Source organism: Adiantum capillus-veneris, chromosome 9 (assembly GCF_014529385.1).
Source record: "Adiantum capillus-veneris isolate H3 chromosome 9, ASM1452938v2, whole genome shotgun sequence".
Classification (NCBI taxonomy): domain Eukaryota; kingdom Viridiplantae; phylum Streptophyta; class Polypodiopsida; order Polypodiales; family Pteridaceae; genus Adiantum; species Adiantum capillus-veneris.
The window spans coordinates 78,610,083-78,636,440 of NC_140939.1; the positions used below are offsets into that span (position 1 = coordinate 78,610,083).

Consider the following 26,358-nt stretch of genomic DNA (forward strand, 5'->3'; position numbering starts at 1 on the left):
CAGATTCGTACATCCTCACACCAGTTGGAAATTGAATTTGGCAGATTTAGGGGAATCCCAACTGAGAGCAGAATTTGCAAGTTATGCGGAATGGAGCCGGAGACAGAATTACACTACATATGCCACTGCACCGTATACTATGAGATACGTGGGGGTTTCCATTGCCTATTTAAAGAAGGCTTTGGACCTCTAGATAGAATCATGCAATACCAAGATCAAAGATGCTTAGGCTTGTACCTACTGGAACTACATCAGCACAAGGATAATCTAATGAGAAGACAAAGAGCACTACAGCCTCAGAGGCAGATCACAGATTTCTTCGGATCGAGAGAAGCAGGAGTGGAAGGAGAAGCAAGAGGCCAGCAGCCAGCAGAAAGGAGTACCCACATTCATACCAAAGGCACCCTAATTGACAGAGCGATTAAGCTTAGGAAATCGAGACGACCACCACCAAGATGCAGAAGCACACTTCACCGGAGGAGACTACGACAAAGGATTAGAAGCATTCTAGCCAGACACCCAGAATGCTCCTAAGAAGTTTATTTAATACTTTGTATTTAGTTTTTCACATTTATTTATTTTCCCACTTTCACACTTAGTACTTTAGTACTAAGGTACCCAGACATTGTAATAGATTCACCACGTTTGCATCAGTTTGGTCTCATAGGTCATTCTGGCCTTTTGAAGACGTTAATATAACATTTCATTTCTCCCCCCCCCATTCAACACATAGGCTCTCTCTCTCTCTCTCTCTCTCTCCATACATACACACACACACACACTCTCTCACCATCTCTCTCTCACACACACACACTCCCGCACACCTCCCTCTCTCTCTCTCTCTCTCTCTCTCTCTCTCTCTCTCCCTCGTTCAGGATCTCTCTCTCTTCTATCATGTGTCGGCAACAGCTAGCGAAACAAAGACTCTCTCTCTCTCTCTCTCTCTCTCTCTCTCTCTCTCTCTCTCTCTCTCTTACCATACACACACACACACCCACAAACACACACTCACCCACACACACACACACACACACCTCTGTCATACATCCCTCTCTCTCTCTCTCTCTCTCTCTCTCTCTCTCTCTCGTTGTGAGTAACTTCAGCCCACTCTCTCTCTTACCTTAAACACACACACACACACACACTCACATACACCCACACACACACACACACACACACACGCACTCTCTCAGTCTCTCTTCCCCCATCTCTCGCTCTCTCTCCATCTCTCACTCTCGTTCAACAAAAATATCTCTCTTTTACCATAAGCACATACACACTTACCTACACACATACACACACATACGTGAACTACACGCAAAGCGCACGCACAGAGTTACATACACACCAACAACGCACACACACGGTATGCACGGAAGCAGATAAGAAGCAACAAAGACAGATGATGACGCATCGACAAGCGGACCAAAATCACCCGATGGCAACAACGATTCAAAGAAAGACGCCGAAGTTCGTGGATCTATGGGAACGATGGGTTGCATCATTGAGGGAGGGCAAAGGGGCACCTGATTTCCTAAAGAAAGACCGGTTTGTGGTTGGTTTATGGCCAATTCTTAAAGAGAAAGTGAAGGGAAGGTTTCCTGCTACGTATGAGGTAGAAGTTGAAGTAGCCCGCCTTAAAGATAAGAAATTGCGTCTACAAGCCAGAACTACCGAGGAAGAGGAACCGGGTAGGGCCCGACCACACCTAGCCGCACCTACAACAGCCGTCCAGAGGAATCAGCCACAGGAACCGGCTGAAGATCAACAAGACCTGCTCAACCGAATTATCAACCAGTTAGAGAATCTTTTAGTACATCTGGTGCAGCAAACCTGCCAAAAATCCAGAGCAAGAGGGCAATGAAGACAGAAGCAAGACTATCATTGTTACAATTGTGGAGAGGACGGCCATGGCATGTATTAATGTCCTCATTCAAGAAGGCAAAACTTCAATAGAGGAGTAAGGCAGAATCAGATTCTCTCCACCAAGGGCGAGACTACCACCGCCCAGGCAACCATATCCGATTCCACCGGTCCAAATCCTTCGACCATCCGTACAACCACCACCACCACCATCGCAACCTCTCATTCCACCGCTACCTCCACCACCTGCTGGAAACCAAGCAGTAAGTGTCATCAGTCTTGAAGCTAAAGGAAAAGCGAAGGTAGAAGAGCTTGTCAAAGAGAAGGACAAAGGAAAAGGAAAAGTAGAAGAAGTGGATGCCATGGGAGTGAAGCGTGCTAGGAACGAAGAGGCCTCTCAAAGGGAGGAAAAGATGAAAGGAAAAGGAGAGTCTAGCAAGCATGCGTCTAAGCCTCGACGGAAGATCGACATCGTGGATTTTTTGCTGGGTGAATATGCTAAACCATATGACCTAGTTCAAGATGTTTTGATGCAGGGTCCAAAAATAATATGGCCCTAATTACTCCATCTTGCACCAAGGATAAGGAGACAATGGACGAAGATAGTAAGTACTAAAAAGTATGGAGACATGAAGACTGGGAAGCAACGTAACATGATGAGGCATCGGAAGATGAATTCACCAATGACTCTTCGACCACCTCGGAGAAGAGACGACAACAACTGAGGAGAGCGATAGTAGCATCGAAGTGATCGGAGTCATCCTTAAAGATCCAAAAGGATTGACACAATCTGAAGCACCGCCGGAGAACCAAGAGGGACCATCAGGTACGCAACCCTTGGTAGATACAAGTAAGTTACATCGGATGCTCTCTAGTGAGTTAGCTAGTGAAGAGAGAGAATAATACATCTCTATGCTAGATAACTTCACCACACTTTTCATTGATGGTTATGACAAGATCACATGCATCACAGTGGTGCAACACCGCATAAGACTCAAGGAAGGAAGTAAGCCTGTAGTGCAAAATCTCAGAAGGCTTGGGATAGTTCAGCAAGAGGCATTGCTCAAAGAGGAAAGGAATTTGCTACAAGCAAGTTTCATTTACCCCATCGAGGACTTGAGTGGGTCTCTCCAATGGTGGTCACGCCAAAGAAGAACGGTAAGTGGAGGGGTTGTGTACATTACAAACCTCTCAATACAACAACAAAAAGGGATCATATTCCCCTCCTTTTCCAAGACGAGATTTTCAACGAGGTAGCAGGTCATGAGGGCTACACAATATGTGAAGGCTACTCAGGCTACTTCCAGATTAGCATTGCAGAAGAAGACCTAAAAAAGACAACCTTCATAACACCATGGGGATGTTTTTCTTACAGAGTGATGCCTTTTGGCCTCATCAATGCTCCGGCCACATTTCAACGCTATGTAGCTTTTGTCTTCCAGCCATATTTTGATAAGTCAAAACAGGTTTTCATAGATGATTTCTGCATCTACAGCTCTCACTGTTATGAGCACGTATAGAGCTAGAAGAGAGCAAGAGGAGGCACTCACAATGTACAAGAACTTGGACTTGATGATAAGCTTAATATTGACTATAAGACTTAATACTTTATTAAGAGATCTAGATACAAGACTTGAATTACATGACTTGCGTACAAGACAAGGCTTGATTGCAAGGACAAGACTTGAACATAAAAACTAGAAGAGGGATTTCCTCATAGGAGCCTCACAACTGGTGTTGGCAAGACAGAGGGGCTTGTGGCCCAGTACCCCTATTTATACTAGTGCTTGAGGAGGTTACTTGAGGAGGTTAGAACTTTCTAGGTTCTTCTTGAGGAGGTTAGAATCTTCTAGAACCTTCTTGATTCTTATTCAACTTTCTAGAGCTTTCCAAAAACTTCTAGATTCTTTCGGAACCTTCTCCAAGCTTCTAGAAACTTCTAGAATCTCCCTTATACTTTTAGAACCTTCTAGAATCTTCTAGAGCCTTCTAGTGATGATGTAGGTGATGACATAGGCGATGATGCAGGCAGCAACTCACTCTCAAGCATCCATGACATTACCCCCTCCTCTAGCGACAAGTTCTACGAGGAGCTGTGGTGTTTGCTGACTGGGGCTTCCATGGATACTGTTGATGGAACTCTTGGACTTTGAGAGATGCATGCTGAAGATTGTGTGCATGCTGAAGATTGTGTGCTGGTTCCCAGGTTCGTTCACTAACATCATAGCGTTTCCAATGCAACAAGTACTGCAACCTGCCACGCGAAACTCGAGAATCTAGGACTTTCTCGACCTCATATTCGTCATGTCCTTGAATCTCAATCGGCGGAGGTGGTTGTAGGGCTCTTCCTGGGATCTTAGATGTGTGACAAGGTTCTAGGACTGAGACATGAAAGACCGGATGGATTTTCATGGATGAGGGCAATCGGAGTCGATAGGTGACTGGATTGACTTGATGGATAATTTTAAACGGCCCAAGCCTTCGATAATCAAGCTTTTGACAGGGACGAGATGAACGCAGATCATGCCGGAGGAGCCACACTTTATCCCCTTCTTTGTATTTTGGATGTTGCATGCGATAGAGATCTGCACTTTCCTTATACTTGGATTGAGCTTCTATGATATGAATTGTAAGTTCTTTGTGAATTGCAGATAATTGTTGTGTAAGATGAATAGCAGCTGGATCCTTGACTTGATGGTGTCTGTGGATATCCTATTTGGGATGTTGACTATAATTGACAAAGAATGGAGTGTGACGGGTGGAGGCATGAAAACTATTGTTATAGGAGAATTCTGCTAGCGGTAGGAGCTCGACCCAGTTATCCTGGTGATAATTGATAGTACAACGGAGATACTGTTCCTCCAAGTAGCTTGAATAAGCTTTTCCAAAAGCTAGAGATGAATTGTGGGCCTCGATCAGAAACTATGTCATCCGATAATCCGTGATAACGATAGATATACTGTAGAAATAGTTTGGCCGTACCTTCGCCGGTGATGGTTTTAGTGGTTGGAATGAAGTGTGCCATTTTTGTAAACCGATCTACGAATACTAAAATGGAGTCAAATCCTTGTGACAAGGGTAGCTCTACAATGAAATCCATGGAGATGGATGACCATGGTTTGCTTGGAATGGGCAAGGGATAGAGTAACCCATGAGGACGATGACGAGGGGCCTTTGATCTATTGCAAGTGTCACAAGTGCCTACATACTCCTTGACAAGCTTCCACATTTGAGGCCACCAAAAGACACGCGAGAGAAGTTCAATTGTCTTATTAACCCCAAAATGCCCTGCTAATGGAAGATCATGCCATTGTTGAAGTACCTCCATGCGTGTTGGTCTTGGCGGAATATAGAGAAGACCCTTATAGTAAATTAGTCCATCAATTTCTTGAAAGTCATCATTAACCTCTTGTCTTTGTAGTTGTTGTCTAATATTCTGAGCAAGTGGGTCTTTGGCAATTTGTGTCTTCACCTTAGAAAGAAAGTAGAATCTTCAGGAGCTTGGCTCATGGTGGCATTTAGCTTAAGCTGCTCAGGTTGCAAAATCACTGACTCTTGTTGATCAAATGCTACGTCGCCTTCTCTAGGTGAAAGGTAGGATCTTCTTGATAAGGCTTCTGGCTTACCTTGTTGACGGCCAGGTCTATAAGAGATAAGAAAATCAAACCTTGATAGGATACCGCTCCACCTGGCTTTGGCGACGATTCAAAACGCGGGATTCCATGAAATATTCCAAATTCTTGTGATTTGTATAGACATTAATCTTATGAGGAGCTCCTTCAAGTAGGTGACGCCAACTGTCAAAGGAGTCGATGATTGCTAAGAGCTCTTTGTCATGGATTTGATAATTGATTTCTGCAGCTGAGAACTTGCAGGAATGAAAAGCCACAGGATGTCCTCGACCATCCTCTCCTACTTGGGATAGAATAGCGCCAAGGGAAAAATCTGAAGCGTCCGTTTCTTGGATGAAAGGCTTTGTAGGATTTGCGTGAATTAGAATGGGTGCGGTTGTGAAAGCTTGCTTGAGAGTCTGAAATTATTTCGCGGCCTCTGAGTCCCAGACAAACTTATTATGGCCTATCAACCTTGTGAGTGTTGTAACCACCTTGGAGTATCCCCGTATAAAGATACGATAAAAATTTGCAAATCCGAGGAAACATTGAACATCTCTTACCAAAGTGGGTGTCTCCCAATCAAGGATGGTTTGAACCTTCTTTGGATCCATGGAGATTCCCTTTTCAGAAATTACATAACCAAGAAATTCTACCTTAGATTGATGAAAAGAGCACTTCTCCAACTTTGCATATAACCCTGATGCACGAAGCTTTTCAAGCACTAGTCGCACGTGGTGCTCATGCTCTTCTTGATCCTTGGAAAATATCAAGATATCATCCAAATATATTACCACAAAATAATCTAAATACTCCCGAAAGATATCGTTCATTAAATGTTGAAAAGCAGCTGGGGCATTTGTGAGGCCAAACAGCATGACGGTGTCAGGAGTTTTTTGGAGCAAGGGATTGCGCATATGTACATACCCATGCATGGTGCATTAAATAAAGGATTGCCCATTTTCCAGAGCCAGGTGGTTACGTGGGGCCCACATGTGTACAGGTAGGACAACATGTACATAGTGCATGGATTTTCACTATTACCAGTACCAATGTGTTTTTTCTACAATAATGAGGAGTTGGTAGCGCGTAAAACTTTTCGATGGAGCTATCCGCGGGCCGACGACATGAGGTAAGCAGATGCGTCAGATGGCATCTAGTGGCGTCAGGAGGTCGAATGAGGTCAATACTTGCACACGGAGAAGTACGGACGCAACGTGGGTGTTTTCTTGTGATAATTATGTAGAAAAATCATCATGAGGACCATATTTTGGAGCCACTTCACGTGGTGGTGGGATGCATTATTGAAACAAGTTGAGTGCCAGGTGTGCGGATGATGCAAAAGGGTGACAACTATGCCGTGCGAGGTCAGTTTTTTGGCCTGTTCGGGATCCGTTTGAGGTCATCTAAAAGGCCAAGGATAACCAACTAAAAAAGCTAAGTGTGGGAACTGAAAAACCAGAGAGAAGACCAGAAAAAACGTGGAGAAGAGAGGAGGAACAGCCGTAACTGTCTTTTAGGGGTTTTTGGAGCCTGTTTTGGCTGTAAACTGCTCATCCGAGGACGGATTTGAGCACTTTGACATTGTAGACAGGGGTTTTGGGCCGTTCCGGACGCGATGGCGCTTTCCATTTTGCAAAATTCCTCACTCTTTTTCTACTGTTTTGGCTGTGTAAGTTTCTCATATGAGCGAAGCTTCTGCTCCAATTTGTGATTGTATCTGGCATACTTTACCCATATTGTGTGAGCTATTTGCCCCATTGGTGTTGGCCAAAGCTCTATTGTATCAAAACATCATAAATTCTGCTCTTTTGAGCTGAGTTTTTTGGGTGTGTGTGTGTCTCTCTCTCTCTCTCTGTGGACTGGGTAAGTGGATAGTCTCTCTCCTCTCACTCCATCGTTGTGTTCCCTGTCTCGGCCAGGTGTGTTGTGTAAGCCGAGTGGTGCCCTATAGTGTGTGTGTGTATCATTCCAAGAGTGTGTTTCGGGTCATTATAGAGGCGTTGTGTGTGTCTCCATCCCACTCACATTCTTTTGGCGCCTCCACGGAGGATCTTCTTCGAGTACCTTCTGCTTCGAGCTTCAAGCTTCGAGATTCGGGATTACAGGTTATAGACTACAGGTTACAGGTTACAGGTTACAGTACAGGTACAGGTGATTCACACAAGTACAAGTAGCTGGAGTAGAGTGATATACTGGCAGTGGAGTCACTTGCAGTTGCCGTGGGTATGCATCATTTGGCGTCTATTTGAGCGCATTGTCTGTTGGTACTGTACGTTACTTATGAAAACTGCCATTGTACGCCTTTGTGGAGCCATATTTGGTTTTATTTGGAAGTCCCAGCCATTTCTGAGACTTGGTCGGGAAGATAGTCATTTCTGAGACTTGAGTATACGCGATTTGCATTAGCCTTCGTGTGAGGGTTGATAGCGTGAGGTTTTATTGAGCTGGGGGATTCTCAAATGTGGAGATCCTTTCGGTGATACAGATAGCTGGAGTACCCTTTTCGTGACCTCGCCATAGACTATGTACTAGTGATTCCTACTTGATGCTCGGGTTCTATTGTTGGCAGTTTATGCATACATATACAATCTATATTTTGGGTTCTCACTGCTCTACTTCTGGGGAAACTCTGCCAAAATTTTTCCAAGTTGTGATGGCTGGTCTTTTGGTCTTTTAAGCAATTTATGTTGTTATGCTTCTGAAATTTTGGCAAAATTAGAGGATAAGTCAGGTGTGACTTCTTGGGAGCTTCATGGTTGACTTTAATGGATGATCAAAATGGCCCTCAATCCACTCCTTTTCATTTAACTCAAAGAATCCAGATAAATGTTCATGTGTCCAGGAAGATTTTTTTCCAGCAGCGTATGTAGTCTTTATGTTTGGGCCAAGAAGATTACGAGAGATCTTGGAATGTCCTTTGCCTGTTGTAATTCTGATGATCAACTATGAAAATTCATTTGATGTGCATGTGTTTGTCCTTATCTAAAGTTGAGCTCCATTGAAGTTTCTGGGAATTGAGTCAGTCAAAAGTTTTGGGTTCTTGCTTTGAAGGGGTTCTCAAAGCATCGTAACTTGGGTAGCCATGGCTTTCTCTTATCCGGAGTTTCATGGAAGAAGTGATGAAGATGTGGAAGACTTTTTGGAAAAGATGGAGATTGCCTGCATTAGCAACCAGATTCATGACCCTGCGCAGATGTTACGTCTTCTCCAGATTTGTTTGAAGAGTGATGCACGAGGTTGGTCCAAGGCATTTGAAGAGGAGTTGCGTGTGGCTGATCCGCCTGTAAGATTGAGTTGAGACAATCTAAGGCATGGATTGGAAGCAGAGTTTGTGAAGATAGAAGATCCTGACAAAGTGTGGCAAGAAGTACAAGGTTTGGTGCAAAAGGAAGGTGAGCCAGTAGATGCGTACGTATGTAATTTCTCATTGGCAGGGGAGCGGATGTGCAAGGCCTTAGCACCACAAGTACCCCCGCATGACATGATGAAGAAGGACAGGTTCTTGGCTGGCCTTTGGGAGAATATACGTTGGAGAGTGGAGCTAAAGAAGCCTAGGACATATGAAGATGCACTAGAGGTAGCAAGTGTTACCATATACATGTGGTAGTGATGTGTGTGAACACACTAGGACCGCCGGGGCATTTTTTCCCTCTTTAGGAGGTTTTTTCCCCCGTGCATTGTATATACGCCCATCACTCTAGGGCTATCTATCTTTCCATTGCACACTAAGTAACACACTCTCTATTGTGTGCCTTGAGCTTCCTTCGTCTTCTCCAAGCTGTGTGTGTTTCTCTGCAACCCTAATTCCAACAATTGGTATCAGAGCAGGTCACGTCCTCCCGGGCTTAGTCGCCAGCTGCTCCAGCACACGCCTGCTCACTTTCTCCGATTTCAGTGAGCTTTGGCGAGCGTTCGCAGGTCGAAAAATATTTTGGGATAGCTCGAAGAGCTTGGTCTTCTCAGAATTTTGATTTGGGCTCATTTCGGCCTCCGTTTTCACTACGGGCAGTACTGCACAGGCTATTTCGTCATTTTGTGCAGATTTTCTGTCAGTGCCGTTTTCTGCATAACAGGTGCCTTATAGTCTTCTACAGTTTGTGCTATATAGCACAAGTTGTTCCCGCTCCATTTCTCCTATTTTCGGGCAGTTTTCACATCAGGTGCAGCATTTACCATGGCTGACAACAACAACACAGATGTGTTCAAGATGTTTGCTGCTGAGGATAGGTTGAATGGGGACAACTACCCTATGTGGGCTTATATGATGCAACATGTTCTTGTGTCAAAAGGTGTCTGGAACATTGTGCAGGGCATTGATGTACGTCCTGGTTCTGAAGATGTAGGCGATATTGAGGATGTTGCAGGTCTTGCTGCAAGGATTGCAGCTGTTAGAGTTGTTTTGCCTACGGCAGAACAAGCTCGTTGGGATGTTAAGGATGCGCAGGCTCATGCATTGATTGCGTTGTCTGTGAAGCACACCATTATTCCTCACATCCGTTCAGTAAAATTTGCAAAACAGGCTTGGGATATTCTAGCAGGTCTTTATGCAAGCCGCAATGAGGCTAAAATTGCTTTGCTGCGTAAAGAGCTAGAGTCGAAGATTATGCATGAGGAAGATGATATGGACACTTTCCTTTCTAGTGTCAAGGATATCAATGAGCAACTCATTTCTGCAGGTGAAGTCATTTCGGACAGTTCCCTTGTGCAGACTGTTCTTGATGCCTTACCAGATTCCTACCAGACTTTTGCTAGTACTTGGAGACTGATGACCCAAGGAAATCCTGAAGTTGTCAAGTTTGATGCATTATGCACATTGCTGTTGCAAGAGTCACTTTCTAGAAAAAACAGGACTAGGCAGCGTGCAGTTGAACAGGCTTTTATTGCTTCTCAAAGAAAGGGTGGTAACAGTAATGCAGCCACTTCTTATGGTTCTGCTGCGAGTGGCAAAAATTCTGTTCCTAATGCTTCTGATGGTAGCACTTCGTCTGGCAATTCTGGTGATAAGGGCAAAAAGAAGATGCGTTGCCATTATTGTAAAGCCAATGATCACTTGATCAAGTCGTGTCCTAAGTTGAAGGCCAAAGAGGCTAAGAAGAAAGAGGGTGGTTCCACTGCAAATGCTGGTTCCACTACAAATGCAGCCATTGTTGAGTCTTCTATGAAAGGAGATTGTGATGCTGATGTTGATGCAGAATGGGCTTTTAGCGCAGAGTGCACTTACAATCCTGCTGTCCATGATGCATGCTTGTCAGTTGCTGCAGATTCACATGTGTGGTATTTTGACAGTGGTGCTACAAAGCACATTACCTCACATCGTGAATTTTTTACCTCTCTCGAGTCTGTCCCTCATGGGAATTCAGTCACTTGTGCCAACAACGCCTCTTATCCAGTTCAAGGAGTTGGAAAGATTGTGCTCACTGCTGCTAATGGCAGTTCCTTCACACTTGTTGATGCACTTTATGTACCTGGGATCAAGAAGAATCTCTTGTCTGTATCCGCACTTGCTAGACTTGGACTTGTAGTCAAATTTGTGGATGACAGATGTACAGTTCATGATCTCAGTTTTGGTGATGAAATTGTTGCATATGGGCTTTTGTGCCGTGGGCTGTATAAGCTCACTTTGTATGACAAGTGTGGATAAATTTTTGCAAATGCTGTTGCAGATTCAAGGGCTATTTCAGATGCAAAACTTTGGCATGCACGTTTTGGTCATCTGAATTTTGCCAGTTTGCTGCGTTTGCAAAAATCTGATATGGTTGCTTCTTTGCCGCCTCTTGAAGCACCTGTCAAACATGTTTGTGAAGGCTGTATTCTGGGTAAAATGCAACGTTCTAAGTTTCCAAAGGATGGTTCAGTTAGGGCCACATGCAGGTTGCAGCTTGTGCATAGTGATGTTTGTGGGCCCATGCAAAATCCGTCCTTGGGCAATTACCTGTACTTCGTGACCTTCATTGATGATTACTCCAGGCATGCATGGGTATTTCCGCTTAAAGCGAAGTCCGAAGTTTTTATGTGCTTCAAACAATTTTTGGCTATGGCTGAAAATGTCTCAAAATGTACTATGGGCACCCTCCGTTCCGATCGAGGGGGGGAGTATATGTCTCATGAATTTAATGCATTTCTGGCTAGTTGTGGGATAAAACACCAATGTACAGTGCCTTATACACCTCAGCAAAATGGTGTTGCTGAGAGGAAAAACAGGTCACTAACGGAAATGGCAAGATGTATGGTCAAAAGTCAAGCTTTGCCGCATTCTTTTTGGCTTGAGGCCATCATGTGTGCCACTTATGTACTTAACAGGTGTCCTACGAAAGCTTTGCAGTCTATTACTCCATATGAAGCATGGCATGATAGAAAACCTTCTATTGAGCACATGCGTGTTTTTGGCTGTTTGGCATATGCTTTGGTGCCACAAGTGCAGCGCAAAAAATTGGATGATAAGGTTGTCAAATGTATTTTTGTTGGTTATAGTGCTGAAAGCAAAGGTTACAGGTTGTATCATCCGCAAACAAAACGTATTCTAGTGTCACGGGATGTAGTGTTTGTGGAAGACTCTGTTCAGCCCTTGCTGTCATGTACTAGAGACAGTAATGTAAGCTCACAGGACATTTATGACACTTTGTTGCCTCTTTTCAGTGGTGGAAATACGAATGTAAGTTCCAATGAGGCAAATGTACAGCCTATGGGGGTTTCTGAAAATGTTTTAGAACAGCCTATTACTGATGCAGATGTACATGATGTACTTGATGAGGAAAGGGCTGAAAATGAGCAGGCTAGAGGTATGCCAAAATGGCTGGTGCACACTTTGCGTGACAGTAAATTGGATGCACCTTTATCTAGTCGTACTCGTTCAGGCTCTCGCCATGCATCTTATGCATCAGATTGTTATGCTTTGGCTGTGTCTAGTTTACATGATGTTGAGGAGCCTCTGTCTTTTGATGAAGCACAGAATTCAGAAAATTGGATTGCTGCCATGAAATCAGAATATGATGCACTTATAGAGAATGACACATGGACTTTATGTGATTTGCCTCCTGGCAAAAAGGCCATCGGTACGAAGTGGGTTTACAAGTTGAAACGCAAGCCGGATGGTGAGATCGATCGCCATAAGGCTCGACTTGTTGCAAAGGGTTATGCACAACAAAAAGGCATAGATTATGAAGAGACTTTTGCTCCCACTTGTCGTATGACTACTGTGCTTTTTCTATGTGCATTGGCAGCTCATTTTGGTTGGGATGTACATCAATCAGACATTGTTACTGCTTTCTTGAATGGTGACATATTTGAGGAAGTTTATGTAACTCAGCCTCGCGGTTTTGTCATAAAAGGACAAGAGGACAAAGTGTGCAAATGTAAGAAGGCTTTGTATGGGTTGAAGCAATCTCCTTGTGCTTGGTATGAGAAAGCTGACACTCATTTGGTTAAACGAGGCTTTTGTAACAGTCCAACAGAAAGCACATTGTATGTAAAGCGTGAGGATGATGTATTTCTCATTGTGGTTCTTTATGTTGATGATTTGCTGATCACTGGACCAAATGAGAGACATATTGCTGAATTTAAGGCTGATTTGAATGCTACTTTGAAGATGAAAGATTTGGGGCTGTTGCATCATTACTTGGGTATACAGTTTAAGCAGTGTGATGGTGGTATTGCCTTGTGTCAGAAAAGTTACATAGAGACATTGCTATGTAAGTTTGGACTTGAGGATTGCAAACCTATTGCCACTCCCATGGAAACAGGTTTGAAGTTGAGTCTACATGATGCTGGCGATCCTGCTGATGTCACTCTTTACCAAACTGCTGTTGGCTGCCTCATTTATGTATGCAACACGAGGCCAGATATTCAGTTTGCAGTCTCGCAGGTCAGCAGATTTATGCATAGCCCAGGGTCTAAGCATTGGCAGGCTGTCAAGAGGATTTTCCGCTACCTTAGTGGCACTTTACATCTTGGCTTGTTTTATCCCAAGGGGGGATCATTGCCGCCAGACTTACATGCTTTTTCGGACTCAGATTGGGCTGGTTGTTTTGACACGCGAGTGTCCACAAGTGGTTTTTGTTTCATGCTTGGCAGTTCATGTATATCATGGTTGAGCAAGAAGCAACCTACTGTGGCCACTTCGAGTTGTGAGGCTGAGTACAGGGCAGTCTTCACAGCTACGGTTGAGTGTGTATGGCTAAGACGCCTTATGGCTGACTTGGGTGTTGGACAGGACACTGCCAACACTATCTACACTGACAGTCAGAGCGCATTGGCAGTTGCGAGGAACCCAGTTTTTCATGCTCGCACAAAGCACATTGAGGTGCATTACCACTATGTCAGGGAGAGGCTCTCAGCAGGAGAGATCATCTTGGCTTATGTGCCAACACAGGACAACCTTGCAGATCTTTTCACAAAGGCATTGTCTCGTGAGAAGCTTGAAGCTTTCCGCAAAGCTTTGGGCTTACTCCCCTTTGTGGACTCATCCTGTCCTCAGGGCATGGCACTTCCCTTTACTCATGTGCCAGCTCTCGTTCACCGCATCACTCCAGGGGGGATTTGTTACCATATACATGTGGTAGTGATGTGTGTGAACACACTAGGACCGCCGGGGCATTTTTTCCCTCTTTAGGAGGTTTTTTCCCCCGTGCATTGTATATACGCCCATCACTCTAGGGCTATCTATCTTTCCATTGCACACTAAGTAACACACTCTCTATTGTGTGCCTTGAGCTTCCTTCGTCTTCTCCAAGCTGTGTGTGTTTCTCTGCAACCCTAATTCCAACAGCAAGGAACAAAGAGTGGAAGCTGAGGAAAATGAGCCAGTTAGGGGTGGAGTCTTTGCCTATGAGGTTTGAATTTCAACCTATGGATTCTTCGCAAGGTCGCATGCCAGGGGTTCATCATGAACCAGTGGTTGCTGTTACTCCTCGGGTTATGCCAACATTGGTCACTACAGCAGTGCAAGATAATGGGTTAAGGAAAGTGATAGATTTAATGAAGAATCTCAGCCTAAACATGCTAGGTCAAGTGGGAAATAATCGAGGTCGAGAGAGGTTTTCAAATCAGCCAGGAGGTGAAGAAAGACCTAGGAATGGTGTCAGACAAAGCAATGGTAGGTTCTGGAAGCAGACACCCACATGTTATAATTGTGGAGAGTTGGGCCACAGCAGCCCGCAATGTGATAAGCCACCAAGGATGGGGGAAGACATGTATCCATTGCCAAGACAGGTGCTAGCTAGGTCAAATGATTATGGCTGAGTGTAGTCACCTTAGAGAAGGCATCAAAGCTAAAGGATACATTAGTGATGCCTATTGGGAAGAGGACCACAGAGGACAAGGAAGGAAGAAGTGCCCCAGGTCCTAGTAAGAAGAAAGGAAAGAGCCATGAAGGTGAGGATGTCAAGGCCAAGAGGAAAAGAAGGGCTCGTCGCAAATTTCATGTTTCAGATTTTCCACTGGGGGATGGGCAATTAAGCTATGACTTGAAGGAGGATCTGACGAGCAGGAAAGCAGATGTTACTTTTGGGCAGCTTATAGAGATGGTGCCTAAACTAAAGCGACAATGGAAGAGGATGGTTAACCCAATGGAGAAAGAGACAGAGAGAGGTTCAGTGAAGGTGTTGGCCATGGATGAGCTACCAGACATTTTCCCAATAGTAGATGTGTGGCACAAAAGAAAAAATCTAGGACAAGGTTATGTGGATGGTGGAGCCCAAATATGTGTCATAACACACTCACGTTGAGAAGATGGGTCTCACAATGACTGGGGTGTCGGGCTTCCGGATCAGATTGGCAAACTATCAAAAAGTAAAATGTTTGGGTGTTATAAAGAGCTTAGAACTGGAGGCATATGATGCAAAGGCGGTGGTTGATTTTCATGTGATGCCAGCGGGGTTAGGAGCATATCCTATTATATTAGGTAGACCATGGTTACGTGCAGTGGGAGCTGTTCAAGATTGGCGACGTGGAATGATTAGCCTCTATGGAAAGACAGGTGCCAAGAAGCTATATAATATGGACACAAGGAAACGATTAGAGGAGCTTTATGAGGATGAGGATGAGTCTAGTGATGAAGACTCTTCCACTAGGACTGATGAGGACAATGATAGTACTACCAGCAGTGATGAGGATGCTGATGTTGCATTTCTTCTGATGGAAAAAGAAATCCAAGAGTCTGGTTTAGTTGCATTTGCAAATGAGGTTGAAGATGAAAGTGAAGGGCCTTATGAAGTGATTGAAGGGCTGATGCAAACCAAGATTGAGTTGTCAAAGAAGCAGGAATTGATGACACAAATGATCAGTGGAGACCTCTCAGCTATGGAGAAGGAGATATATTTGCACATGCTGGCTAGTTTTCCTGATTTGTTCATTACCTCATATGAAGAGATCAGAGGGTTCAAAGGAGAAGAGATGCATATAGAGTTGAAAGAAGGTGCTAAGCCAGTGCGGCAAAGGCTAAGAAGGATGGATCAAGAGCAGATGGAAGCTTTGCGGGAAGAGATAGACAAGTTATTGAAGGCAGGGTTCATAGTCCCAGTGGAGACCACAGAATGGGTGAGTCCAGTAGTAGTCAGTCCAAACAAGGATGGAAAGTGGAGGATTTGTGTAGATTTTAAGCCCTTAAATGCAACCACTAAGAAGAACCCATATCCTCTTCCATTCATTGATCAGATCTTGGATTCACTGGCAGGTTATGAGAGGTACAGTGTGTGTGATGGTTTTTCAGGCTATTTTCAATTGAATATTTCTCTTAAAGACCGCACAAAGACAACTTTTATTACGCCATGGGGCTGTTATTGCTACACGGTATTGCCATTTGGGTTGTCAAATGCACCATCTTTCTATCAAGAGAGAGCAAATTGGGTGTTGGAACCATTCATTGGTAGCTGTGTTAAAGCTTTTATGGACGACTTCTGTGTCTACAGCAATAGGGCTTGTAAGGTCTCTGACCCGATCACAAGAACACCCTTGTACCACGAAATGAATACAATGAAATAAGTTACTATTTTTAGCAGTTTTTCAGATTCTGTCAGTGCCATGATGTTTAGAATGTTATAAAGCTTAAAAATGTGAATTAAAATAATTTTTGTGAAAAATTTCCAAAAATAGTAAGTTTTTGGTCACCCGACCCGTCCAGTCTTGACCGTCTCGAAAATCTGCACCCGTACCCCGAATTTGAGAAAAATGCATTTTCGGACCCCGGGGACTACTAAATATGGCAGGTACTCGGGCCAGTACGCGTTAGTTAGAGCTTCGTATGGCAATTTACGGCATCAAAATCCGATTCGTATGACCCGTTTTAGCCTAGAACCAAATTTCCTAAAAAATTGTCCGGGGAGGTACCGGGGGCCCGGGACTGTGTGGGAACAGGTCCCAGGCCACTCCAGATCAGCTTTAGCAGCTAGGGGGCGCCCTCTTGCTTTGTGGGAGTCTTGGGAAAGCTGCCAAGCCTGCAACTCAGTCTCAGAACCAGTTAACCAAGCCAACGTGACACTTGGTGGGCAGAGAACTGGACTTGCCATGCTTAACTGGAGAAGCTCCCATATGCATTTAGCAACCCAGATCGATTTTCAGCCTGTAGGAGCCTATTTAAAGACCTGCATACACACACACACACACACACACTTATGATCACACACACACACAGTGCATAGACACACACCCACATACATTGGGGAGGTGCTGCCGAATCACACACCTATTGAAGAAGAAGCAAGGAGGGAGGTGCTGCCGAATTTTCATCTCAAGAATTTCGATTAGATCAGAGAATTGAGAAGATTACCAGCCCCTAATCACGGTAACGACAGTTTAATTAATGCTGTCTGTAAATTCCTTTCTCTACCATCAAAATTTCTCGTACATTATGCCTATTCCTAGCCGAAAATCTCTATGACTACTCTCTAAATTCTCCTTATTCGTACTCTATTATGTAATCATCATTCCATAGCTGAATTATCAGCCATTCTTCACTCTTGATTAATGATTAGAGCATAATTATCAGAATCTTCTCTCTCTAGATAGCATAGTAATTAATCGGTAAGCTAGTATTTGTGCAGATTGAAGAGAATCACTATTGTAATCACTCATTAACATTGCAGCTTAATTGAATTCATTTTTCTTATGCATTAAGACGTAATTAAGGAGAAATTAATCCGTCATTAAGTCTCTAAGAATTGGTTTTTCCTCACACATATGCATAGGGTAAATCTGCATCATCTAATTGCTAGGAAATAGTTTAATCATACTTAATCCAATTCTCTGGTAATTCTAATAGTGAAATCTTAATTATACAAGCCGAATAATTATCTTAGAGCCGGTTCCCATAGGATTATGTGCCATCCTTAATGATTGCTTATGAAAGAAATCTAGACTCTCATATAGGAGGGATTAATTGATGTCACTAATCTACCCATTGGACTGTATGATGCTTGTGAACCTTAGCTCTTTCTCCAAGCTAATCATTTAAAGTAGTGAGAAATGGCCCCGGTTAAGAGGACGCATTTCGGTGGTGCCCATGATCGCGAAGCAGGAACGAGCAATGTCAACGGAAAGGGGAAGGCCCCCATGGACGAGCAAATACAGGCCATCTCACGGGCTATCGATGAAGAAGTGGAAGAGGTAGATCATATTTTTATTCAAGTTGTTTAAATTAACATTGCATACGCTAGTTAGGAATACTCATATCCCCAAACATGTTGGAGAAATCCGACGGAAACCTCGGCATTGAAATCATTGTACATTAAGTTCTAAAGTAGGAAGGTAATGTCTGATGGGTATGCTGTTTGCAAGAGGAAAGAATGTTTGCTAGGGAAAATTTAGCTCGACATGTTCATTTTATTTCTAATGTTGAATTAGTCCTGACCCCCCTACTGATCACAGGGGGCAGAGTTCCTCGTTAGGACTCTTGAATCCACGACTTGCTTTCTATGCGGTGGATACCCACGACTTGCTTTCTATGCGGTGGGAACCCACGTCTTGCTTTCTATGCGGTGGGAGTGTCCATGACGTGCTTTCTATGCGGTGGACATACCTAGTTGTATGGGCAGCTAGGCGACAATGGGAGGAGTTAACTCTCGCTGGAGGGGGGATGTTGTACCTCCAGAACATTGGAATTTTTATGAATAAGTTTGAGTAGAATTTTTACTAGAATTCTGTCTTGGTGTTGTTTGCAATACTGGTTGAAGGGCTGTTTTAACGAACCATGTGATTCGGAATTAAACAAGGAACATTTATGTTGAACAACCTTTGTGGTAGTAATTAGGTCACACGATGAAGTGTGAGTGTGGGGGTGGAAAGTGGGGGCTTGGCTCAGGTTGCCAATGCCTATGAGAAGGGTGGTCCCGATTGGTCGGGAACTCTCTATCCCCATAGTGCTTACTCGATATTAGTAATGCTCATTGCCCCTAGAGCGGGGAATTCTCGAGAGTACGTGCCTCTGAAACATGGGGAAAAAGGCACTCGAGGCTTCTCTCCTCTTGGAAGGTGGGTCATAGGATCGCTAGATAGTTCAAGTACGCTTCCCCTGCGAGGTGGAGCTAGATCTCCTTGCTAGTAGGCTCGAACTCGACTCACTTTGTGATGAGAGATCGTCCGCTAGTCGAACCCTAAACCATTTTGTTTGCTTCTGCTATAGATCTAGTGGCCACCAGGTTTACCATCAGATCCGTTGTTTGATACGACGGGGTGGGTACCTCACACCTGGTATCAGAGCTAAGCCTAGGTTAGGCTGGGAAAATAATGTCGTATTGTTTGAAGGAACTGAAAGTATATAGGTAGTTGATCCGAATTGCTTGCATTGGTGTTGCAGGAAGACCCCGTGCTCGAATATCGGAAGTTCCAAGTGTTTGAGCTTATTTATGAGCGTATAAGACTTCATACGAGATGTCATGGAGATACTGTTTAAGGCTTATACGCCACACTCCACTCGCATTGACAAAGGATGGGAACTTGATTGGACATTTCCAGGAGGGGTTTACTACATCAACGCTCGGAAGCTAGGATGCCGGGCTACCGACTTGAAGAAGATACGTTGGGGAGAAGAGTTGAGAGTAATAGAGATATTCTACTTGGTGCCCACACGATTGGATCAGACTGTTTCGGGCAACTACAACCAAACCATCAACGACTGGCTCTTGGAGAAGGTCACCAATGTGATCCCAGCAAACCGAGTCAAAACCTTTGGATTACTGAAAGTGGAACTCCGGCCCGACATCTTAGTTTATTATCCCCTCAAGAATGTGTATAAGAATTATTACACGAATGAAGTAGTGCATCATGTCAACACCATTTCCTAGGCGTATGTTATACGCAAATCCATAAAGCCATGTAATAAGCGGTCATCAGTCATTCTAAACCTTGAGGGGTTTCGATTGTAATAAATTTCCATCAATAAAGTGCTTTTTGTCTCTGAATCTCTGTCTCTTGATAAAGTGGAATTTTGAATTCTATTAAAGTCTCGTGTCTCTTGAAATTCAAGTAATGGTATCAAGAATTTCGTATAACCCATGTAGGTACCGCCTGTTTCTCTGTATTCGGCAGCGCAAGAGAAGAAGCTTCTCCTCAAACAAGCCCAACCCCCGATCTTTAAGGGCGAGGGGGAAAATGTGGAGAGAGATGCGGAAGTATGGATGGAAGCCATGGACGATTACTTTGAAGCTGCGGGAACCCAACCCGTAAATCAAACCATGCTTGCGATGTTCCGCCTGACTGGCGATGCCAAGATATGGTGGAAGCAACATTGCAGGGACATGGATATTAAGGGATCTTCCCAGTCCTGGGAAGACATCAAAGCTGCGATAATGGGACGTTATTTACCACCTGCCTATAGGACCTTGAGAATGAATGAATTCTTTTCACTTCGGCAGCTGAATTCAACGATCAAAGAATACTATGCAAATTTTGTCACTCTTCGGAGATATGCTCCTAAGATGACCTTGGAACAACAGGTGGAAAGGTTCTGTCAAGGACTAATCGATCCCTTGAACACTCGGCTGGAGGCTCTCAGGCCGTCAACACTACAGGATGCCTTGTTGAGGGCTAAACCTCTAGCTCTCGAAGTACAAAAGGCTAATCTGAATAGGAGGAATAATTGGGCAAAGAGGGCAAGGAACACTGCTTGGGACAACAGACCAGCCAACCAAACCTATAACCAGTGCCCTATTGTGGCTACCACCACAACCATGGAGTTCCCTGATGTTCGATGCTATGGTTGCGGCGAGCATGGACACTACAGATCAAATTGCCCCAGGAACATTCATGCAACCAACGTCAATGCCATACCCTTGAATACCCGTGGGCGTGGCCAACGTGGCCAAGCTAATGGAAGAGGAGGACGCGGAAGAATGAACAGAGGGCGAGGGCGTGGAGCTACCACCAGAGTGAATGCCGCGGTAGTTCAACCAACTGTGGGTGATGAAGCAGTGGAGAGAGCAACCCTACATGCTGCAATTGACAATCCCAATGGTTGCGAGCAATACGCAGTCATTCATACGCCAGGATCTCTCAGAGGTGAACAAGTTAACTTCCTTATAGATTGTGGCAGTACTCTTTCATTTCTTTCACCCAGATGCATGAGAAAGCTTAAGCTAGATAAGTATCCGTCAAGCAAACTAGTTGTCGAGTTAGCAAACGGCAAGGAGGTAGTATCTCAACACTCTGCGGGCAAAATTGACTTCGATTTAGGGGGACACCCAACTTCTGCCCAATTTCGAACCTTACCCTTAGGATTCTTTGATGGGATACTAGGGATGGACTGGCTAAAGCAAAATAGGGCCCACATACATTGTGCACAAGGGAATTTTACCTTTACAGATAACTTGGGAAATGAAGCCTTAATCCACGGGGAAAACGGGAGACCTAAGGCTACTCTAGTTAAGGCCAACAGACTCTTGAAGGGACTAAGGAAGGGTCAGCAAATATATGCAGTTAAACTCAATAAGGTGGACCAATCAGATACCTCACTTCGACCAGACTGGCTGAGGGAGTATGATGACGTATTCCCCGAGGACCTTACGAATCTTCCACCACACAGAGAGGTAGATCATGAGATTGAGACTATCTCTGGGTGTGAACCTATCTCAAAAAGACCTTATAAAATGTCACTTCCGGAGGCCATCGAACTCAAAGAGCAACTTAGGCAACTCATTGAGCAAGGATTCATTCGACCCAGTACTTCTCCTTGGGGTGCTCCAGTTCTTTTCCAAAAGAAGAAGGATGGAACCTTAAGGCTATGCATAGACTATCGTGGACTGAACCAGGTAACTGTCAAGAACAAGTATCCAATTCCAAGGATTGACGAACTTTTGGACAGACTCCACGGCGCCAAAATATTTACAAAGATAGACCTAAGGTCAGGATATTACCAAATCAGGATCAAGGAATCAGATATTCCGAAGACAGCTTTCAATACTAGGTATGGGCACTACGAATTCACAGTAATGTCTTTTGGTCTAACAAATGCTCCTGCAAGCTTCAATCGACTTATGCAGGATATTTTTAGACCTTACCTGGATGATTTTGTCTTGGTTTTCTTTGATGACATTCTAGTCTATTCTAAGAATGAAGCAGATCACAAGGAACATGTTCGCAAAGTACTTGATCTCCTTCGAGAACACGAGCTTTACGCTAAGGAGAGCAAGTGCACTTTTTGCTCACCAAAGGTCAACTATCTTGGATTTGTCATTTCGGCTGAAGGGATTTCAGTAGACCCAGACAAAGTCAAGGACATCGTTGACTGGCCTCAACCCTCCACTGTCAGCGAAGTAAGGGGATTTCTTGGAATAACGGGATGGTACAGGATTTTTTTCAAGGATTATGCACGTATTGCTGCACCTTTGACGGAACTTCTGAAGAAAGGAATGAGGATCGATTGGAAGACCGAGCACGAGTCTAGCTTTGCTAAGCTAAAAGAATTCTTGGTCTCAGCTCCTATTTTAAAGCTTCCAGACTTCAGTAAAGAATTTGAAGTAGCGACAGACGCTAGTAAGTTTGCTTTAGGCGGAGTTCTTACTCAAGAAGGAAGACCGGTGGCGTATACTTCGCGAAAGCTGAGGGATCATGAGAAGAATTATCCCACTCATGATCTGGAACTTTTAGCAGTTATACATGCACTGAAGTTATGGAGACATTATCTTCTTGGACGCAAGTTTCAGTTGGTTACAGACCACAAGAGTTTAAAGTGGATTTTTACTCAACCCATTCTCAATATGCGACAACGGCGATGGATAGAGCTATTACACGAATATGACCTTGACATAAAGTATAGACCAGGGAAGGAAAATGCAGTTGCAGATGGTCTTAGCCGAAAATCGTTTCTCGGAGCTATCTCTATTCCAAATAACCCTATCTGGGATAGAATCAAAGAAGCATCCCTCGAAGATCCAGAGTACCAACGTATGGCTTCATTAGTCCAACAGAATAAGATGCCTGAAGCGAAAGATTACTCTCTTATGGGAGGATGTATTTACTATAGACATAGACTCTGTGTACCCAGAGACCCAGCGTTAAAGAAGGCCATTCTATATGAAGCACACGATAGCCCTACATCCGGACACCCAGGCTATGCTAAAACTCTTCACGCCGTCAGAAGGAGTTATTTCTGGTCTTGAATGAAAGGAGACATACTTCGCTATGTGAGGCAATGTCTTTCTTGTCAACGGATAAAGGCCGAAAGGATCAAATTACCAGGGCAACTTCAACCTCTTGCCATACCCCAGATGAAGTGGGAATGCATCAGTATGGATTTTGTTACAGGGTTACCTTCTATAGGAGGTTATGATTCTGTTTTCGTGGTTGTTGACATGCTCAAAAAAGTGGCTCATCTAATACCCGTAAAGACGACCTTTCTTGCTTCAGATGTTAGTAGGGTATTCATCAAGGAAATTTTTAGGTTACATGGTCTACCCAAGCGTATTGTCAGTGATAGAGATGCCAAGTTTAGATCAAAATTTTGGACCTCTCTTTTCCAATCTATTGGGTCACAATTAGCCTTCAGCACAGCATATCATCCGCAGACTGATGGGCAAACCGAAAGAGTTAATCAAGTCATTGAGGACATCCTCAGAGCCTATTGTTCGCAAGAACCAAAGAAGTGGTTACAATATCTACCTTTGGTAGAATATGCTTATAACTCTTCCGAACACAGAAGCATTGGAATGTCACCTTTCAAAGCTCTTTATGGACAGGACTGCTTAGCACCACTGAACTTTTCAGATCCAACCATCAGAGTAGAAGCCTCTAGAAAGATGTTAGAAGATATGGAAGCACAGACTAGAGCTATTCGCCAGGACATTCAGGCAGCTCAGGATAGGCAGAAGCACTATGCAGATAAGGATCGTTTGGAAAGGACTTTCAAAGAAGGGGATAAAGTTTTTCTGCGAGTCCGACCTAAGAAAAGCAACTTATCGCTAGGGAGATATAAGAAGCTTAGCCCAAGATATTGTGGACCATTTGAGATCGTTAAGGTTATAAGTGACCAGGCCTACAAGCTAAAGTTACCTGCAAACCTGAAGGTTCATGATGTATTCCATGTCATCTTACTCAAACCCTATATTCCCAACCCTGATCAATTCTTGGACTCAGATCAGATAGTCATGCCAGCACAAGGAGTTCTCGAGCTCCAACCTGACTATGTACTTGAAACAAGAGAAAGGAAATTACTGTTAACCCTCGTGGCTCACGGACACCCTATTGCCTACGACGGACACTGTAACCATATTATTTATTTAAGTAGAGTCAGGCACCGGGCTTGTCGGTCCAATAGGAAAAGGGTAGGAGTGATCGCCGATGAGAGGCGCACTTTAACTTGGACATTCAAGGGATTAGTTGGTTAAGCATGGGCGCCCAAGTGTGAATGGGGTGAGCTCCTATAAAAGCCAACTAAACCTAATTTTTACTCATTCTCTCATTTGTGCAATAGAAGAGTGCTCTTGCTCCATCTCCATCTCCATCTTCTTCTTCTTCACCTCCTTGTGTGTGTGTGTGTGTGTGAGAGAGAGAGAGAGAGAGGGAGAGTGTGTGTGCGATCGAGCATTACGAAGGCACGACGGCGGCGAAGCAGTTGAGCGCGGCACGACTGCAGCTTCTTCTTCATCGTGGCGAGGAATCCACCACGAAGGCGAGCGTAGAGCGGTGAGTGACACACCCTTTGCTCTCTTGAGCTTGCTAGTTTAGGTTTGTTGTGTGCTTGGAGCCGTTTGTGGCTCGCACACGGTGTATTGGCAAGTCCCTTGCTTCGACAGTGCGACAAGGAGCGCACATTTTTGGCGCCGCTGCCGGGGATATGCCCTACACTAAGCTCGGTTAGCACTTTACGCTTCCTTGTGGTGCAATTTCTATCATAGGAAAGGCAGGGAAGGAGTGTGTGGAGATTTCTGTTTTTTGCGTTTTCTGCATTTTCTGTCAAGTTTCAATTTCTGCTATTGTCTGTGCTTTTTCAATCTTCTGCATTTCTTGCGTTTTTTCAATTTCTGCAATTCCTGCATTTTCAATTTCGGCGTTTTCAGTTTCTGCAATTTTCTGCATTTCTACGTTTTTTCAATTTTCTGCATTTTCAATTTCTGTATTTTCTGCATTAAAAAAAAATCTGAAAAAAAAAGTGATTTAAAAATAAAAAACGTGGCTCTTGAAACGGACGGGTTGGTTTGTATAAAAGATAGATCGGGATCGGGATCATTTGCCCAAGCCCAAGCCCAAGCCCAGGCCCAGGCCCAGGCCTCAGTCCTCAGTCTTATGATATATACTAGACTCACTCTTATATATATACCCTACTCCCTCAAGAGAGAATGAGAGCATGTTGGACAAGTCCTCCACTCTCCTCCTTTCTCTTCCCACTTGCACCCTTAGACTTTTTAGTTTGGGCCTAGTTCCCTACTGGAAATTGACAGTTTTAGGGATTCCGAGGGCATAGAGTGACCAAACGGAGGGCTGTAAAGCACGGCACGACCCTCTGATCGATACGCTCCTTTCGAGCTATCACACGGCCCATTCCACGACACGCTCTAAAAAATCTAGCAAAAAAACAAACAAAAAACACGCTAAAAACTAGTCACAAGGCCTCCTAGAGCAGCTTTTTGACACCTTAGGGTATCAAAAGCACATGCACTTACGCTCTGGGCGGGTGCTAGAACACGAGCATATTGAGGGTGCCTCTGTTCATACGGACACCCATTACCCATCCACGATAAGCTCTAGACCCTCAGCGGGGACACAAGGTAGCACCACCCAAGACCCTAAAATAGCCGCTAGTGATTCCTCCTCCGACTCAGAAATCATGGAAGCATACCCTACCCAAAACACTGAGAGAGAAGGCCATGCACCTCCCGAAGCTCCACAGCCTAGTACTAGTATATTTAGCCGTTTCATGGAAACATTAGGTAGAGCTACTCGCTCGGAACCTGATGCAAATGAAGCACACGAAGGGGGTGGGGAAGTGGACTCTCCTTTCACATCGCACGTGGACCCCACACCCCCAAAGAGTGTCCATGTGGATATCCTACCAACTTCTTACCAAGAAGGCCCTGTTGAGCTGCCTCCTTCAGAAGTTCCCTCTAGAGTACCGTTGGTGACAATAAAACCACGGGGAGCAACATTGCTTCTACCTCACAAGAAACCGTTAACACGTCGACTCTAGAAGGATTGTTCATTAATGATCATTGGACATACGACCTCCACACTGAGGTGTTGACGGATCTACACTCTGGCCATGCCTACCATGTAGGATGGATAGAGATTGTACAATCCACCTCTAGTGCCACGAGCATCGAAGATCAACAGAAAATGATCTGTAATGTTATCCATGGCATTATTCAATCAGAAAGGAAAAACCGAGGGGTAAATATACTCTCAACTGGCCCCATGAGATTTCTGGATACGAGCAAGGCTCAACAGCCTACTCTATCACAAA

The 26,358-nt window shown here is 44.3% G+C and overlaps 1 protein-coding gene across 1 annotated transcript in view; it reads right to left on the reverse strand.

Annotated features, from left to right (window-relative positions):
• Nucleotides 1-3,933: 3,933 nt before the first annotated feature.
• LOC147450704 (uncharacterized) overlaps nt 3,934-26,358 on the reverse strand; it is a 61,504-nt gene continuing 39,079 nt past the window's right edge. The window contains exon 2 of the mRNA XM_086520510.1: nt 3,934-4,575. Coding sequence (XP_086376636.1) covers nt 3,934-4,575 — 642 coding nt within the window. The remainder of the gene's footprint in view (nt 4,576-26,358) is intronic.